The 17033-nt window shown below is 47.4% G+C and overlaps 1 protein-coding gene across 9 annotated transcripts in view; it reads left to right on the forward strand.

The window, feature by feature from the left end:
- The first annotated feature begins 1742 nt into the window (after nucleotides 1-1742).
- PNPLA7 (patatin like phospholipase domain containing 7) overlaps nucleotides 1743-17033 on the forward strand; it is a 280484-nt gene continuing 265193 nt past the window's right edge. For 3 of the 9 annotated variants that reach the window (XM_059715483.1, XM_059715482.1, XM_059715484.1), the window contains exons 1-8: nucleotides 1743-1951; nucleotides 5366-5508; nucleotides 6615-6702; nucleotides 8610-8704; nucleotides 9824-9996; nucleotides 10750-10822; nucleotides 12196-12261; nucleotides 12471-12643. In XM_059715483.1, the coding sequence (XP_059571466.1) occupies nucleotides 1811-1951; nucleotides 5366-5508; nucleotides 6615-6702; nucleotides 8610-8704; nucleotides 9824-9996; nucleotides 10750-10822; nucleotides 12196-12261; nucleotides 12471-12643 (952 nt within the window). In that variant the 5' untranslated portion in view covers nucleotides 1743-1810. Of the gene's footprint in view, nucleotides 1952-5365; nucleotides 5509-6613; nucleotides 6703-8606; nucleotides 8788-9823; nucleotides 9997-10749; nucleotides 10823-12195; nucleotides 12262-12470; nucleotides 12644-13908; nucleotides 15952-17033 lie in introns of those variants that run through there. The other 6 variants (XM_059715474.1, XM_059715475.1, XM_006268295.4 and 3 more) reach the window with 5 other exon arrangements.

The following is a 17033-nucleotide window of genomic DNA, read 5'->3' on the forward strand; positions in this document are numbered from 1 at the left end:
GTGAGTTGAAAAGGTAAAGGCACTGAGTTTTTAGCTCTGGTCTATTTTGATGAAGGCACCAATGAAGCTTGTGCTATGCAGTGTGGATTTTATTTTGGGCCATGGTAGGACAAGGCTCTAGTAATTAACTTTTTTTTTTTTTTTTTTTGCAGGGATTGAAGTGGGGGAAACATGAGAAAACAAGTGATGGCTGGTAAAAAATGCCAGCGTGGGGGAAGAGATAGCACAAGGAAGAGATCAGTTAAAGGGGATTGGGCAGGAGCTGCCCTGTCTAGGGAGAAGCAGCAGAAGACTGCACTAGACTGGACCATTCCTTATTGATTATGGAACCCAGATTTCTGGGTGTCACCATTACTTTGCTATTACCAAATAACTGCCAAAGTGACCTGTTTCTCCAGCTGGAAGATAGAGAAAATGACACCATACTGCTGTCTGCCACTCTGTTAGCAGAGGTACATGCAGTGACTTGAGAGTTTTACCCTCATGACCCCTTGTAAGCATCAACATGATACCACATAAGAGAATGTAGTGGGTTTATTTTTTTAATTGTATGTAAAATAATTAGTTTGCAAAGCAAACCTGGAAAATTAGAATGAGGTGAATTCCTGGAGAAAGAAACTTCTGTAGAGCAGATTGACCTGCTCTGGGGATAAATCAGGGTCTTGTCTGTAGGGCCCCTGCTTTGCTTGTTGCATAATTTGGAGTGTATAGATGTTGGCAGTCCCTGGAAAAGGGATGGCCATAAATAAAACCTAACATGGACAGCGTGAAGAATGAGTGTGCCAGGTTATTTGCAGGGTGCAGTTCAGAAGGGAACAACTGGTTTTCAGGCAGGCAACTCTGGTGGTACGTTAGAGGCAGCTGAGGGAGGTTTGTGGGGCAAAGCGTGATGAAGATCACTGAGGGATGGGGAGCAGTCTCCTTCAGGACTCGCTTGAGATGAGTGAAGCAGCAGATGAAGTGATCTTTACTTCTAGGACATGGCAGGGAATTTTCTGGGCCACTCCATGTACCCGACTAGAGCCAAGGGATTCTCTGACCCCTTCCAACCAGCTTAATGTTTTTACACCAACAACGGGTGGAGGAGTGGGGCCTCCTTCACTGGCACCTCCTTGATGGCCATGAGTCCAGCTCCCCAGGAACTCCGCTGTTCAGAAAGAGCTCGAGGGAGGCTTCCAGTCATGCTGGAGCCTGTGAAGAAAGGCACATCCCTGCAGGTGCACGGATGTGCCTTCCTTTCTACTTGATTACACATCCTAGGCACATCCCTGCAGATTTCAAATGGAAGGTTGTGACTTCAAGTCTTGCCAGGGCCCTATATGGAGACCCTCGGACAACAGGACTAACCTGTCCTACTGTCACCCTCGTGGGTGGCAGTGTAGCTCTTTAGCCCTCTGGCTGGCAGCAGACACAAATCCTCTGGAGGCTTGTTTCCCTTACCTTTGCTTTTTTTTTTTTTTAAATTGTTTTTGTGTTCCAAGCCAAATCAAATCCATGACCCATAAGTGGCCCTACAGCCAGCAAACATCCTCCACCCCACCAGGGGCTTCAGATATTTCCAGTCTTCTGGCAGGCATCCTACGTGCAGGCCCAAACCCAGCGGCTTGGGGTTCAGATCCCCCAAGCATCGGCAGGCTCAGCCCGAGGCAGAGGCCGGACCCCCGCTCGGCGCCCACGTGCCCGCAGGGGAGGAGCGGCCTGGCCCCGCCCCCGGCCCGTGACCCGGAAGCAGAGGGCGGTGCTCTGGCGTCCCGCGCCGGCGGCAGCGGCGGCGGCCGGGGAGCGGAGGCAGCGGCAGCGAGGGCGCGGCATGGCTCGGCGGGGCCGGGCGCACACCCTGCAGGTGGTGGACACCGAGTACAGCGCGGACGCGGTGGAGTGGTGCCCCGTGCCCGGCTGGCACAGCGCCCTGGTCTGCGGCACCTACCAGCTCAGGAAGCCCGGCAGCAAGGTGAGCAGCGGCCGCCGCGCGCCGTCCAGGAGGCGCCGCTCCTTAAGTTGGTACGCAGCTGCTCACTGTTTGTCCAGCCCGTCTCTGATTCACCTGGCACGTTTGCCTGGCGGGGAGGGTCTTCCTTGGGCCTGCGTCTCCTCTAGTTTGTATTGGCAGGGCTGACTGGAAACATGCTCTGTGCGCCCGTGTGTGTTTGCAGCGCTCCCTGTGCTCTGGGCACCCCCTTGGGCATTGGAGACGTGTAGGGGTGCATGTGCACCCCCTGAGATTGGCAGTGCACCCTGTGTGAAAAGCGCTGCCGACACTGCCACCCCCCCGCTCACTGCTGACATCGCCAGCAACATCTGTGGGTAGTTGCCAACCACTTCCCCCCCTCCCCCCCACCGCCAGTACCTCCACTTGCCACCTGCGGGCAGTCACCGTGCCCCCCCCAGGATCCAGGGGCGCATAGTGTTCACGCCCGTGGCATATGATAGCACTTGCTTCTTGTTTCCCTTCCCTGTATAGTTTTTCTCTCTTACATACTCTGTGCTACTTTTCTTTGCTTATGGGGCCTGTGTTTGCTGAAGCTAGCTCTGCCTATAGGACCCTGGATGTGAGGCTGTTGCCCTCGCCACGGCAAGGTCTACTTTTGGGGAAAAGACTTGGAATGGTGGGTGGGGTTCAAGAAAATCAACCAAAATTAACATCTGTGGACTTCACAGGAGGGGTTCTGGATCACAAATGTGTTCTGTGGTGTGGGTGAGTATGTGTGCATGCATATTCACACGTGCAAACCCCCTTGATTCAGGAGGGATAATTGTGCTCTAAAATGAGGCATGTGCCTTTAGGGAAGGGGCAGTAAAAAGTCTGCTCAAGTGCATCTCTAGGAGTTGTCTAGTGGGTTTTTTTTGGGTTATGCTTTGACTGGAAATAAGCTTGCCAGTCCTCCTTAGTTGTTAGACACATGCTGGACACGACAAAGCTACCTAGTGCATTGTGTTGCTTGTGGGGCTGGTGCTTTAGGGCTAGATCTGCCTTGAGATATGAAGCCTTGTAGGTGTTTGTTCCCATGAAACTAGCTGTGTATTGAAATGCTTTCTGGTATTTCATTGGATGCTTTCACACGTTGTTCTTCTCTGATAATCACTGTAAATGTGGTATCACAAATTCCACCTTTGCTGTGTTCCTGTGACTGAATATGCTGTTGAGGTACTTGGTTAATAATTGAAAGGGGACTTGGGTGTGTTCATTTGTTCTTAAAATGCCAGCCCTGCAGACTAGGTCCTTGGTGACATCGGTTCAGTCTTCAGAGTGCAAGCAATGTTCACTTTGTGCCACCACCATAACTTTTATATAGCAGCACAAAGGGAAAGCATATGGATGTCTGTACTTCTTGTTGCACCACATGCCCAAATTTGTGAATTTGACAGAAGGTAGTAATCATTTCTGCTCCTTTATTGCAGCAGACATCCATCAGCTTTGAGGAGAATGCAGGCAGCCAAAAGGTGCCTGTTCTCCAGCTGCCCTGGGCAGGCACTCCTGGGGTTTGAGGAGCCTAATTCTGTGCTCCTTAGGAATTCCCATGCAGGATCAGGCCACTCAAGCCCTGGTAGTGCCTGCCTGGTTTTCCCATCATACAAAGATGTGTTCTGGGGAGTCTCTGGGGCATACCTCTGCAAGGAGGGAATTGTTGTCCATTGTCCTGCAGGATCAATGGGCAGTATGTTTTTTTTTTTACCCAGCTGTGCCAGGACACATTCCAGCACAACTGATCCACGTAATTGGGTGACGTGTTTATGCTCTTAGTGTAACTGATTTAAACTTGATTAGCCATTTTGAGAGTTGTGCCTAACCTGGAATTGACTTCAGTCTACCCTCCTGTGGCTGGCTGGGCTCTGCAGGACTATGGGAAGTAAAATAAAATTGAAAAACAATTCAGCTAAAGCAGTGTTTCTCAACCTATGGATAGCAAAAATGTATGAAAGGGTTGTAAACAAACTTTAAAAATGGATTCTCCTTTAAAGGAGAAAAACACAGGAAACTTGGCGTTTCCCTTGCAGGCTGGCAGAGGTCCAGCCTGTGAGGGGCTGCTTGCCCCCACACACCCTCCCTCTGCCCACACACAGGGGAGCTGGGGCCTGGGGGTGGGAGGGCAGTGAGTCGGGAGTGAGGGGCACTGGGTTGGGACTAGCCACTGATGTTTACAAATGGGTCCTGGTAGAAAAAAGGTTGAGAACGGCTGAGCTAAAGCATGTGGCTCTGCCTTTGACTGCTTGTGGGCCTGGACTTGCTGAGTAAGGAGTAATCATGTGTAGTCACTTTTCCAGAGCAGAATGCTACAGATCCGTTTCCCTCAAATTGCCGGGCGTTTCCCTGTGGCTTTTGTGCTCTACTGGTTGAGACCATGTTCACTGCAGCCACACCTTATGCTGTGCTCCTTGTCTGTTTCTGAGAACTAAGCCGTGCTGGAATACAAAACCTCCCAGGAATGCCTAGTTTCAGCATGAAGTGCTTATGGTAATTCAGTAGGTGGCACTCCTGCCTCAAGAAGACCAGTGCTCCCACCTGATGCTGGGCTAGGGGATTTCTTTCAGAAAAAATTCAGTGTGCTGCTCCCAAACCAAAGGTGGTTCTGAAAAAGCCCCAAGCCTCTTTCACAAGGTTGGATGTATTGGCCTGTGTTTCTTAGAGAAACATCTGTTCACTCTGCCTTTCTAAGCTCCTTGTCAGTGTAAGTATATGTGAGAATCTAATCCTTTTCCTGTTCTGAGCTTTTGTGAGCAGTGGGGAGTACTGTTCAGTACTTGCTGCATTAAGCCCAGAGGTGCAGGAGGCAATGCATACATCTCTTAGCTACTTCTGACCAGGGAAGCTTGTGGCCTGACTCTCTAGGCTTTCCGAGCATCCACAGATCTCATTGGTTTCAGCTGGAACTGTAGCTATTTAGCACTTCTGAAAAACATGCACCTGGGGTTTGTCCTCATTGCAGCTGCTGCTGTAACTGGCTTGTGCAGACCAGTCTGAGGTGGCTTTAAAATACACAGCTTGGTGGCTGCTATGTTTCCTTTGATAGCTGCCAAACCCATGGAAGACGCTGGGGAGCTACTTGGATGGTTTGGCCTACACTAAGTTGTGGCCTGCCATGGTTCTGCTGCTATTGTAAGGCTCACTTGGGTGTCTCTTTGAGATGCAGTTCAAATGTATTGTCAAGCACTCTTCAAAGATCCCACAGCACAGTCCTGGTTGAGGTGGGAATGAAATACAATGAAGCCTGGCTCAGTCTTGTGCCGGCCTTATCGCCTGCACTTTTACCAGCATCTGCAGCTACTCTTTTTAGTAGGGTATGTGCAATGGGAAGCTTCCGCTATACGGAGGAGATGGGAAAAATGCCTCAAGTCTACAGTCTTCCTTTCTTTCTGTTCAATGCAGCCTGGCATAAGCTCCACTGAGAGTGATGAGCCTCACACCCGGCTGGGCCGCCTCTACCTGTATCACTACAATGAGGAACAGCCCTTCATCCCACTGACTGAAATTCAGAGGATTGAAACTGCTGCCATTCTTGATCTCAAATGGTAAGGCTGCCTGGGTGGGGAAGGGGACATGTTAGATCAGGGGTGGGCAAAATGGGGCCCGTGGGCCAGATGTGGCCTGCCAGGCCATTCTGTCTGGCCCGTGGGGCCCCTAAAAAATTTAGAAAATGTATATGTATCTCTCCCTGGCTGCCTGTCATGTAGCCCTCAATGGCTTGCCAAAACTCAGTAGTCGGCCCTTTGCCTGAAATAATTGCCCACCCCTGTGTTACATGCTTATGGCACTATTAACATTGGGCACCTCTGTGTGGTATCCACTTAATGGTTGTTTTCTCTATGATGGCATGCTGTTATTGCCCCAGTAATGAATAAGCTGCCTTCAAGGTCACTGGTGCTGGGTTTAGCAACTCTGGAATCATTTTTTCTCTTTTAGGGTAAAAATTCTGGTAGTCATTCATGGTAGCTGTAAGTGTGGGCATCCTGGCTGCACTGTACTTGCTGCTTAGTCAGCCTAAGAGCAGCTCTGTCAGCACTCTGAATCAGGAAAATTGAGCTGGAGAGGAAGTAGCAGCAGGGGTGCAACGACTTTGTTAATTAAAAAGGTTCAGAATTAAGGATTCACTTGATGGCAGTGAGATCCAGGAAGTTAGGTGCCCAATAGGCATGAAGAGCTGTGCAAGCCAAGCGGGCCACGTTAAGAGAGGGATCTGTCAGCAAGGTCCGGAGGCCAGGTATAGGAGAACTGTGGAGCCAGCAGGGAGACCTGGGTTCAGTCTTTCGTGAGAACAGCTGCAGCTGCCTTCCAATTCTCTGCCTTGACTGCTCCCTCTTTTCCTGGGGTTAGAGCAGGGGGACTAAAGACAATACTTTCAAGCCTGTGTCAGTGAGCAGAGGGTTGCACTCATTCATCAGGTTGTTTATGAGCAGGGGTTTAATAAAAGTGGATGTCCCCTGGCCAGTCCACATCAGCAGCTTTTCTTACTGCCCTCCAGGAAGGTTCCTGGCATGCTGCTTGGCTGAGATTTGGATTTTCTTTTTAAAGTATTTGACCAATCCTGTACTGGGCTGGAATTGATACAGTTGTGTTCTTCTCTGATGTAAGACATGATTTTTTTTATTCAAGACCTGGTTATGAATTACTCTTTCAGGTGCCATGTCCCTATTGCAGAATATCCTGTGCTGGGTGTTGCAAATGCCAAAGGCGCTGTGGAGCTCTGCTGCTTGGCTGGAAGTGAGGTAGGTGGCTAGGAGGGAAATCACCACTGAAAAGAGCCTTAACACAGCTGATGTTTAAATTAGTAACATTCAAAGGCTTGTTAGTATGATGCAAATCTGAGAATGGCTTTGTGGAACTCTGTGGCTGCACAATACTTTCAGTGACCCTAGGACAAATAGTTTATAAGTGATGTTTTTTGTTTTGGTGGTTCCACAAACTGCTTCTGATATCTCAGTGTTAAATTGATCTCTATCCATCTGTATGAGAGGGGAAACAAGAACAAAGCTTAGGAGTCATCTGTGTGAGGGACATGGAACAGCTGCTGAAAGAGCACTGACAAATGAGTGCTATGAAAAGTGAATCATGAAAGCTGAAAGAGGAGAGAGTTTTGATGAGGAGACAGGTGGCTGTTAAAGAGAGCAGAGGGACTGGGGGCTGAGAGTGAGGAAAAAGCTACTGGGGACTAGAGATCAGTTTTAATGGAGTTGAGAGAGCAGAAATCATTGAGGGAAGGTGGAGCACTGTGGCTAAATGGGCCTTTCAGTGAGCACTGAAATGAGGGAGCTGGAGATTTGGGTGAGGAGAGGAATGAGTTGTGGTGAAACTTGATGAAATGGGAAGCTGGAAGAGCAGGAGCTCCAATGTTAGGGCTACCATATGTCCAGGTTTTCCTGGACATGTCCTCTTTTTGGGTCATCTGATCTCTGTCCAGACATTTTTTCATATTTCAAAAAAGTCAAGGATTTTGCTGATAGAACTGCATTTCCCAGGTTGCCATAGCAATGTGCGTGTTTACCAGGGACCCAGGTTTTCTGTTTGTGGAAAAACATGCATTTTCTTCCTCAAAGGAGGAAACTGCGTGTTTCCCCTTGCAGGCTGGCAGCCTTCCAGCTTGCAAGGAGCTGCTTGGGGCAGTTGGAAGCAGGGGCAGCCACATGTGTCTGCATGCGCACACACAAGTGGCCAGCATACAGCCAGGCAGGGTGGTGGGAGCAGCCCTGGCAGCTGAATGCAGGCAAGTTTATCAGGGCAGGAGTTGGAGGGCCAGGCTTTGGGACTGTCCTGGAAGGGGGGGAGGGAGATGGGTATGTGAGGGGGGACAGAAGCCTGGCAGCTCTGGGGGATGGTGGTCAGGCATTAGGGCTGTAGCAGGGCAGAGCGGGGAAGCACCTGCTCCTCCAGTAGGGGAAGGGGGCAGTGGGGAGCTTGGCCTGGCTGGTGCCACTGGGGCCAAGGGGAAGGGTAGGAGCCAGGGCAGCTGGGAGATGCTATGGGCAGACCGGCCGGGAGATGCTGTCCAGGGTGGTGGCTGTGGTGAGGCCCTTTTGGTGTGGTGCAGGAGCCCCAGCCTAGGGTGGGAGTGCCACAGGCCTCCCCTCCATCCTGTAGCCCACGCTGAGGACAGCTTGCTCTGCTGCTACCTGCACAAGCTGGAGTTGCTGCAGCTGCTGTGCTCTGGCCCAGTTGGGATGGGGGCAGGGCTGGAGGGAGCAGGGGTCTGTAGGTTGGGAGTGTGGGGTGCACTGCCAGTGCCTGGGGTCTGTGGGTCAGAAATGTGGGGCTCTAGTATGACTCAGGGGTTGGGGACTGGATTTGGGAGTGAGGGGCACCAGCAGGGCCAGAGATCTGCGGGTCAGGAGTGAGGTGCCCTCCCACCCCCTCCCACAGGTGTCCTCTTTTTTGGAACTGGAAATAAGGTAACCCTACCCAATATGTATGTTAATACTTGAACAGCTTAGCCATTATAGCAGGATTTCTCTTGCCTCCAATGCCAAGGATCCTAACATGCTTGCTCCTCTACAAACCTGTAGTCTCCTTTGAAAAGGTGACCCAGAGGTAGCTGTGTTCAATTGTGAAGGAGCAGTTGGATAGTGCCCATCCAGTTACTGTTGTCTTAATCTTGATTGATTCCTTTTCTCTCCAGTAGAAAAACAGCTGCATGTTGGAGCCAGTCTGCAGTGTCGACCTCGGAGCACAATGCCTTGCCTTATCTCTGGACTGGTCCACAGGACGAGAGGAGTGGTGAGGAGGGAAAGGAATTGGGGAGCGTGTGAAAGACCATTCATTACTACCGTGTGCTCAATATGCTTAGAGCTGCTCTTCAGGTATCCTTTTATGCTGATAACATTTGCTGTAGGGTCTCTGCCTAGGAACTGCTAATAAAAGAATAGTTCATCAGCGTCAATGTGCTATAGAAGTCTGCTTAGTCTGAGCCTCCATCGGTGTCCCCTGTCATGGGAAAGGTGAGAGATGCTGTTTAGCAGTGATTGCTGATGTCTGCAGAATCTGTTGCAGGAAGTACACTGAAATGTGTTGGGTAGGATCATGCTAAGGCTTGGCACTCTGTGTGTGGCCTGTAAGTTTTGGAAGAGTGAGTGGTGAGGACTGAATACAAGGCTGGAAGTAGGGCCAACTTAACCTAGTATTGAAGTGCTTGTGTCCATTATACTTTCTCTATGCATGTTACTTAAACAAAACTCTCACTCTGGAGTTTTCCTCTCCTTCCTTATCTTTAAAGATAGAATAGCCATGATCTGCCCTGAAGGAAGGGGGAGCTCTTGGTGCTGCTACTCTTTAATCACTTGGGGAAGCAAAAGGCTGGGGCTAGTAAACAAAGCTGGAGATGTCCTGGTCTGCTGTATGGCTGTCCTAAGGAGTCTCTCAGTGCGGCCTTGGAACTTGCTAATGACCAAAGACCTATGTTCATGAATCAACTCCAAACCACTGTGAGCTGGGCTTGTGAAGATGACCTTGTCTGTTTAGGCAGTGAGAGGTAGTTAGCTTTTGTTAATGTGAAGTCAGATGGACCACAGGGTAGGGATGAACCTTATCAGTTAATAGAGTCAGAGATGCATAAGGTTTGACTCAGTTAGTCAGTTTGGTGCACCTGCTGACTTCTGTTTGGACTGTGTGGACTAAAGTTCTCAAGCAGGGGTATGGGGCTTTTGCAAGTGTGCAGAACAGTGTCTGCTCAAGCTCTGCTACTGCAGTTCCCATCCAGATTTATCTTACTAGGCAGATAATGCAGGTTGTGTGTGAAACTAGGCTGTAATAAGGCTTTAAGTGTGAAAGAGAAGGTGCTGGGTGAAAGGTTGGGAAATTTAGATGTTTAAGACTCTAACATGGCCTTGTGTTTTTCAGTTCTAGCGGGCACCCACTGAGGGTGATCAGCAGTGATTCAAAGGGGAAGCTCAATCTACTGTCAGTAGATGAATCTGCTCCTTCTGTGCATGTCCTCAGTCAGTGGAAGGCTCACGACTTTGAGGCCTGGATTGCTGCTTTCAATTACTGGGACACAGAAATCGTGTATTCAGGTCTGTGAGCACCAGGAGGCTTTTGTGGGGAGGAACAGTTGCTCTAGGAGATGCATGAATCTTTAAAAAGCACCCTTCCAGGGGAACCTGCCTTTGCTTCCTTCCCTTGGCTTGTGCATTGTGATGATGCTTCTGGCTTCTTTGCCAGCAACATGGCATCTTGTAAATGGTGGAACTACAGCTGGAGGAAAAAGTACTTTTTGTGGGGGTGATTGTAGGTAAAGCTAATCTGCAGAAGTTGGGACCATTAAGCTGTTTCCCCCTCCAAAATATTTGTTGCGAAGGAGGGAGTATTGCTTTGTAGCCTGAGCAGGCAACTGCAAGTGAGGGCTTGTGGGTTCTAGTCCCAGCTCGGTGATCAATATGCAGCCTTAGTAAACTGCTTCATGTCCAAGTGTTTGTTTTTCCATTGCAAAGTGGAGCCTAATATTAACTTGCCACCCACAGTGGGCTTGTGAGCTTCATCTAATGTTTGCAAAGTACTCAGATCTTGGGGTAAAAATGCACCAAATAAATGCATGGAGTAAACTGTTTGTGGTACATGCAATGGCTTTTCCCTTTATTTCATTGGAAAAGGCAAGTTGGGCTGTAGTTATATGGTGTGCAACAGTTGTAAGGGTCCTGCGCTCTGCTTTTAGCAGGCTCCTGGTCAGTCAGAATGGTCTCTGCTTCCTAGAACGCAGCTTTTTTGCACTGACTTCCCACATAGCATTCATTTAAAAAAAAAAACAAAACTATTTTCACCCTGTGCAGGTGGGGATGACTGCTTGCTGAGGGGTTGGGACATCAGGTGCAGCCCAGAGATGCCCATCTTCACCAGTGAGAGGTAATTAAGCCAGGCCAGCAATTGGGCATTGAATGAGGATGCAGAACTGACCCTGATTTGTGTTCACTTCCTCCCACTCTACATAACTAGCATTCAGTTAAATAGCATACATTTTAGTTCAACATTGCTATGGTCTTATCCCCAACACCTCTAGTTCTACTGTGGCCAGTTGATTGATTGGCATTTTGAGTGCTAGGTCATTTGGATGCAAATTGTGGGAGGAGGCGGGCCAAGAGTCCTGTCTTGTTTCAGGGGTGCAGTGTGCCATCAAAACAGTTCTGTGACCTTTAGACTAGCCCCCTGTCTAGAATAGCCTCCAGTCTTTCTTTATGCAGAATGGCTTGGCTAACCCCCCCACTTAACATGTCTACAACAAAATGTCTGCTGCTTGGTGCCATTTAAAGATGCCAGTTGAAGCTGGATACCATGCACATGCTCGGGAGTGTGTGGCTTCCCAGATCCCCTTCACCGGTCTGTCCTTTCAAAATAAGCCCAGGATTTCCCTCTGATGCCATGACCTGTAGGTATGCTGACTCATTGGAACAGATTGTTCTTCCCAGATCTGTATGGCTTTGAGTCTTGTTTTGCTTTGTGTCTAAACTAGTTCACAAGGTTTGTACTAGGGTTGAGAAGGGGACATAAGTAAAGTAGTACAAGGTGGCAGCAAGTATGTCCACTATGCACGTCCAAGCTGGTTTCTTCTTTCTGCCCTCCCAGGAGGAAGGTGTATGGGCACTAACGTGGCGTTGGGAATCATTTTTAAAAAGAAGGCACTTGACACAGGCCTTAAAAAAAGGACTCCAAGAGTAATTTTATTTGCCTTTTTTAAATTAAGGGAGGTTTTGCATGTCTTTTGTTTGTTTTTTTTCCCCTTTCCCATCCCTCCTTTCACATTCATCTTTCATGCTGGTATAGTCCAGCTAGCAAAACCTAATTAAAGCAGTGCATATAACTCTTCCTCTCAACTGGGTTCCTTGTATAATCCTAATGAGACAAGTTGATTGCTACAAATTTATTGTCACAGGGAGCTGTATAAGCTGCTCTGGGGTGCAGCTATTTTTTTTTGACAACCTACGTCCTATTGTGCCATACATTGCTTTTCTCCAAGGTTATCTGCATCACTCCTGGTAGAGAGCTGTGCAGAGGGAGCCTTGCTTTTCAGTAGGCTTCTCTTGATGCAACAGGCACAAATGGAGTTTTGAGAATTGCCTGCTTCCTTCTTGTGTGGTATTATGGTGACTATTCTGTGGTTCAGGGTCATCCTTTACTACTGCAAAAAACTGATGCAGTGAAGGTTACCAGCTTCAAGAATGAAGGGTTTACCTTCCTGCCTTGGGCCCTCTTCCTTGCTGATGCAGGCTATTCCTTTGCAGGCATTCAATGGGTGTCTGCAGCATTCAGTGTAATCCTCACAGGGAGAATCTTCTGGCTACAGGAAGGTGAGTCCCTTTCAGCTGCTCTTTATCTGATACTTCTCAGCCTCCTTGGTCTTTCCAGTTTATGACTGCTTCCTCAGGAGCTGTTCTTGTGGGAAATAGAGAAGGAAACACATTTGTTTGTGGTGGGGGGCTGGGTCTTGTTTTTGCTGCTTCTGTGCTCTATTCTCTGAAAAGCATTTGGTATCTGCATATGTTTACCTGTTTACCAGCTATGACGAGCACATTCTCCTGTGGGACACCAGAAACATGAAGCAGCCATTGGCAGACACCCATGTTCAGGGGGGAGTTTGGAGGCTGAAGTGGCACCCAGCGTGTGAGCATTTACTGCTGGCAGCCTGCATGCATAATGGATTCAAAATCCTTGACTGTCAAAGAAGCTTGGGTAAGCTTTCAACAGAGCAGGAAAGAATGTGCTTTTCCTCTTCCACAGTGCTTTGCTGGTCATATTTGCTAACGACAGATGAAAGGGGCCAGTAGGTGCTATTGCACTGAGTGGTGGAAATACAGTAATAGTATTAAATGTCTAATAACTTATTGGGGATTGGCTAGGGGGGTGTTGGTGCTCATAGCAATAGTAAAGAAACATCTTGGAGTCCTGGCTGGGTAGAGGTTACTCGTATGCTCAGGGTTAAACCAATTGCCAGCCTTGGTGTCAGTGTGTTGATATAAGAGATGAACAAATTGAACACACATGTCATGGCATCAATGCTTTGAGTCCCTGCCATGGCAGATCTGTTCAGTTTGTTCATCTCTCATGTCAACACACTGTTGGTATCGATGGCTTTAGAGGAGCTGCACGTCACAAGTAATCTGATAGAACCTGTGATGTGTACACCTCTGCTAGGAACCCAGCGAGAGTCTAAGTGACTCATTCAAGGTCTCTCAGGATGTCAAAGGTAGGACAGAAATCAATGGCAATTTAGGGCATACAATGGTGTTTTGTTTTTTAATAGTGACCCTAAGTTTGTCAGGGGTGGGTTTTGGCTCTAGGTGTATATGAAGAGCCAATTTGGATGATCTTTTGAACTAAATATCTCTTACATTATTGCTTGCACCCTCAAGGGATTGGATTTGGTGGCCTGGGTCTTCCTTTCCAGTCCTATGTCTTCTTATTAGATGCTTCCTAGTAACTCCAGGAAGTGTATCCTGAGCTGACAAATGTCTCCCAAGTAGCTGGCGGTTGCCTCAAACATGAAGAACCCTCCAATTGTCCTAATCCAAAATAGCACTAGAAAAAGCTCTGAACAATGTGTTTATATTAATTATAGGCCTGTCACATCCCTTAATTGGGCCTTGATGGGTTTTGACAGCTTTGTGTAAAACTGATTTACCTGATGCTTCTCTGAGACTCTTTTAGTGCTTCTTATACAAAGCCTGTACACGCATACTGATCCTCTTCTCCCAGCTGTTCAGTGAGCGGAGCCAAGGTGAGGATAGCAAGAGGAAGCTGGCTAGGAAAGCTTCCTTGTACCATTGCCTCATTTCTCAGATGTGTCTAATTCTTCCTACTGTGTAAAGGAGAATAGTAACACATAGGGTGGTGTGGGGGAATACTTCCTACATAATGTAGCTAGTGTTAGACCAGCTTACAGATAGGTTGTGAAACCCAGCCTGTCACAGCCTAAATTTCCATTTATTCATTTTTAGCTGAAAACGCTGACGAATGCACCGTTCTGTCTTCTTACGTCTTGCATAACTCCTTGGCTTACGGAGCTGATTGGTCAAGACTCTCTCCAAGGGATCTGCTGGGTGTAAGACAGGACCCTTCCCCAACTGTCTCTTCTGAGGGGGTAGGGGCAAGAGCAGATCCAGGAGTCAAGAAGCTGGATCTCCAAGTCCAGAACCTGAAGATAGTTTATGAATCTCCTACAGCTACTTTTGATGTAGTGTTAGATGAGGGGGGTGAAAACCCTGTTTCACAGGTCAAAGCAGAGATGGGGCCAGACCCTAAGTTTTTGCTTCCTGATGAAAGGGGATTGGACACAAAGTGTGACCAGGCTGAATTGGCAAAGGCTCAAAGAGAGAGCAGCATCATAGCGACATGTTCATTTTATGATAACATCCTACACATCTGGAAATGGGAAACCAGCCAAACTAGCCCTTCAGAGTAAAGTATTAAATATTAATCCCAGTCCGAAAACACGTTCACACTGACATCATTGGAAAGTCTGTTGGATGGAAGTGACAGAAGATTTTTCTGTATGAAGAGCTAAGCCTACAGCCTGTGCCCAGTCTCACTTCCATTAGGGTTTTCCAGCTTTTTTTTATTGCCAGGGAGCTCAGGGTTCTTGAACGTTTGCAGACATGCACTATTTAATTTAAAACAATTAGAATTTCACTATTTTGTCTTCAATTCTGACTAAACCAAAATTTTAGTTTTTGCCTTGGTGGGGGATGCAGTTAAAGATGGGTGCATCCACTTAATTGTCTACTGCTGTGATTTGTGGTGAGGCTGGTATATTTCAAGGGATACTTTATTCTGACATGAAATTCATCTCTCAATGGCTAGCTGCTGTTTGTTAGTCTTATTTGCTATTCTCTAGAGATGTGGTTGGATGCCATTTGCCTTTCTCCTTCCACAAAACAAAACCGAACTTTGCTGCAGCACTGAACTTGTTCAAGCTCACAAATTATTCAATAACCAGATTTTTTTTCTGAAGTTCCAAGGGAGTTCCCATCTGGTGTTAAGGCTTGTGCCTTACTTTGCTGTATGATCTGTTTGTAAACTAGCATGTGCCACAAGAAGATGCTATGCAAAGTTTGGCATTCTGATAATGGCATCTACTTATAGTGACCTTCATACAGAGAAATCTCTTCCGGAAGAAGTGGTGTACATGATGCAACAGAATGCTAGTGCAGCTCCAGTGAACTGTATTCTGAGCTGTGTTATTGTGAGGATTCTGCTATCTCTGCTTGATTGTGGTTTTGTTTTGTGTTCATGGTGTTGTTTTTTAACACCACGCCTCCTGCATGAATTACAAGTTCATTTTATCGCCATCATTAAGCACTGCTAGTTTTGCCTAGATTATACAGCGAGTTTCTCTGTAGTAGAGCTGCAGCAAAGACTATTAAAATGCCACCCTGCACCAAATCTGTATCTTCTAATACTCCTAGGGAGAGACCTGTAATTCAGGAGCAACCCAGGGTCGACAGCTGTTTCAGATTTAAGGTCAAAAGTCTCCAAATGCTGTTGGCAACATTTATTGGTGTCTTGCAAAAATTGCTTATGGCATTAATAATGCAGTCCTAATTCCTTCCTAGGATGGCTCCAGAACTCTAAGGTTGATCTGTAAGCTTTTTACTTTGACACATGAGCAAGACATTACACTGCCTGTGTGTTCCTAATTATCTTTCTCCAAAAAACAGCTCAAATTACTTAAGTCATTTCTAGTTTGTATGGTTTGTCTTTGAGAGTTATGATTAGTTTTTTCAAAGGGAAGAAACACCAGCAACAAACACAGTATTTGCAACAGTGAACTGAAGTCCAGAACTGACTAATCTTACTGCTGCAGGGCCCTTTTTCTCAAGGGTACATGTGTAGTTTGGAACGGCACCTTTTCAAATACTGTTATATGAAGATGCATATCAGCATTGTGAATAAAAGAGCTTTTGTTAAACTTAAAAAAAAACAAACAAAAAAAACCAACCTATTTTTGGATGTTTCTAAAATAAAAGCAACTTTAAATGTTACATGTTTCCTTGTATTTATAGTAGTTGACAAATACTTTATATAGAGCAGCGGTTCTGAACTGTGGGTACGTGAGATATACTTCTTACATTGTCTAACACAGGTCAAAGGGCCTAAACAATTAATTTCCCATTGAAAGGGGGTACGTGAAGTTTCACTCTGAGACCAAGGGGTACATTGACTGAAAAAGGTTTAGAACCACCGGTATAGAGGAAACTTGTGGAAATATGTTGGTTCTGTTCTGCAGCATCTTTGCTGCTGGATTTGAGACGTGCTGCTTGGAATGTTGTTGCCAAGTAGCTGCTCACAAAGCAACACCTTTCTGTTTGGTATCTAAAGAGGATTTTATTATACATAAGGGACTCTGCCTCTGAGTACCAAGACAAGAGAAGAAACTGCTTAGAGATTAATTTAGTAAATGTGACATCCTGGGTGAGGAGAAATCAGGATTTTTTTAAATTTCTTTTTGTAGGGATGAGACTTCTTGCCTGGAAATGTGCTATAGTAGAGAGAATTTTCTTGCAGACTGAATATGCATCATTGACTTCAGATCAAGTCAGATCAGTCTTTTCATCCTAAATCCAGATGTATTTTTGGCATCTGTGATCTGGCTATGCTGATACACGTTTGTTTCCCTACATTGTATTTTGATTGTCTGTTGATGCTCCCACTATTTCTCACATTTTGTATTTAGTCTAGGTGTCTTTCTTGGATCTGTATGGGGAAGTAGGGGGGGACTGCAGCTGCACCCTGGAGGTGTGGGTGAGTGGATGGATGTATGTGCTGTGGGGAGGGGGTTGGGCCAGGGATGTGCTCGAGGTGGGCAGTGGTGGTGCTGGGAGGGGGGGCTACAGTGAAATTGAGGTGGCTGCAGCCCACCCTGCCCTGTGCAGATCTGGAGGGGGTCATGTGTTTTCTCTCCCTCCCCCTGTGCCCTCCTGAGTTGCATGCAGCAGGGGGAGCCACCCCCTCCTTGCTGCACACCCTGGCTGGGCAGCACCTGGCCCAGCCCCATCCCCTCACTGCAGGTGTCTTGATCTGCTCCCCACCATGCCTTTCCTTCCCCTCCCCTTCCCCTACAACA

Source organism: Alligator mississippiensis, chromosome 12 (genome assembly GCF_030867095.1).
Source record: "Alligator mississippiensis isolate rAllMis1 chromosome 12, rAllMis1, whole genome shotgun sequence".
NCBI lineage: Eukaryota > Metazoa > Chordata > Crocodylia > Alligatoridae > Alligator > Alligator mississippiensis.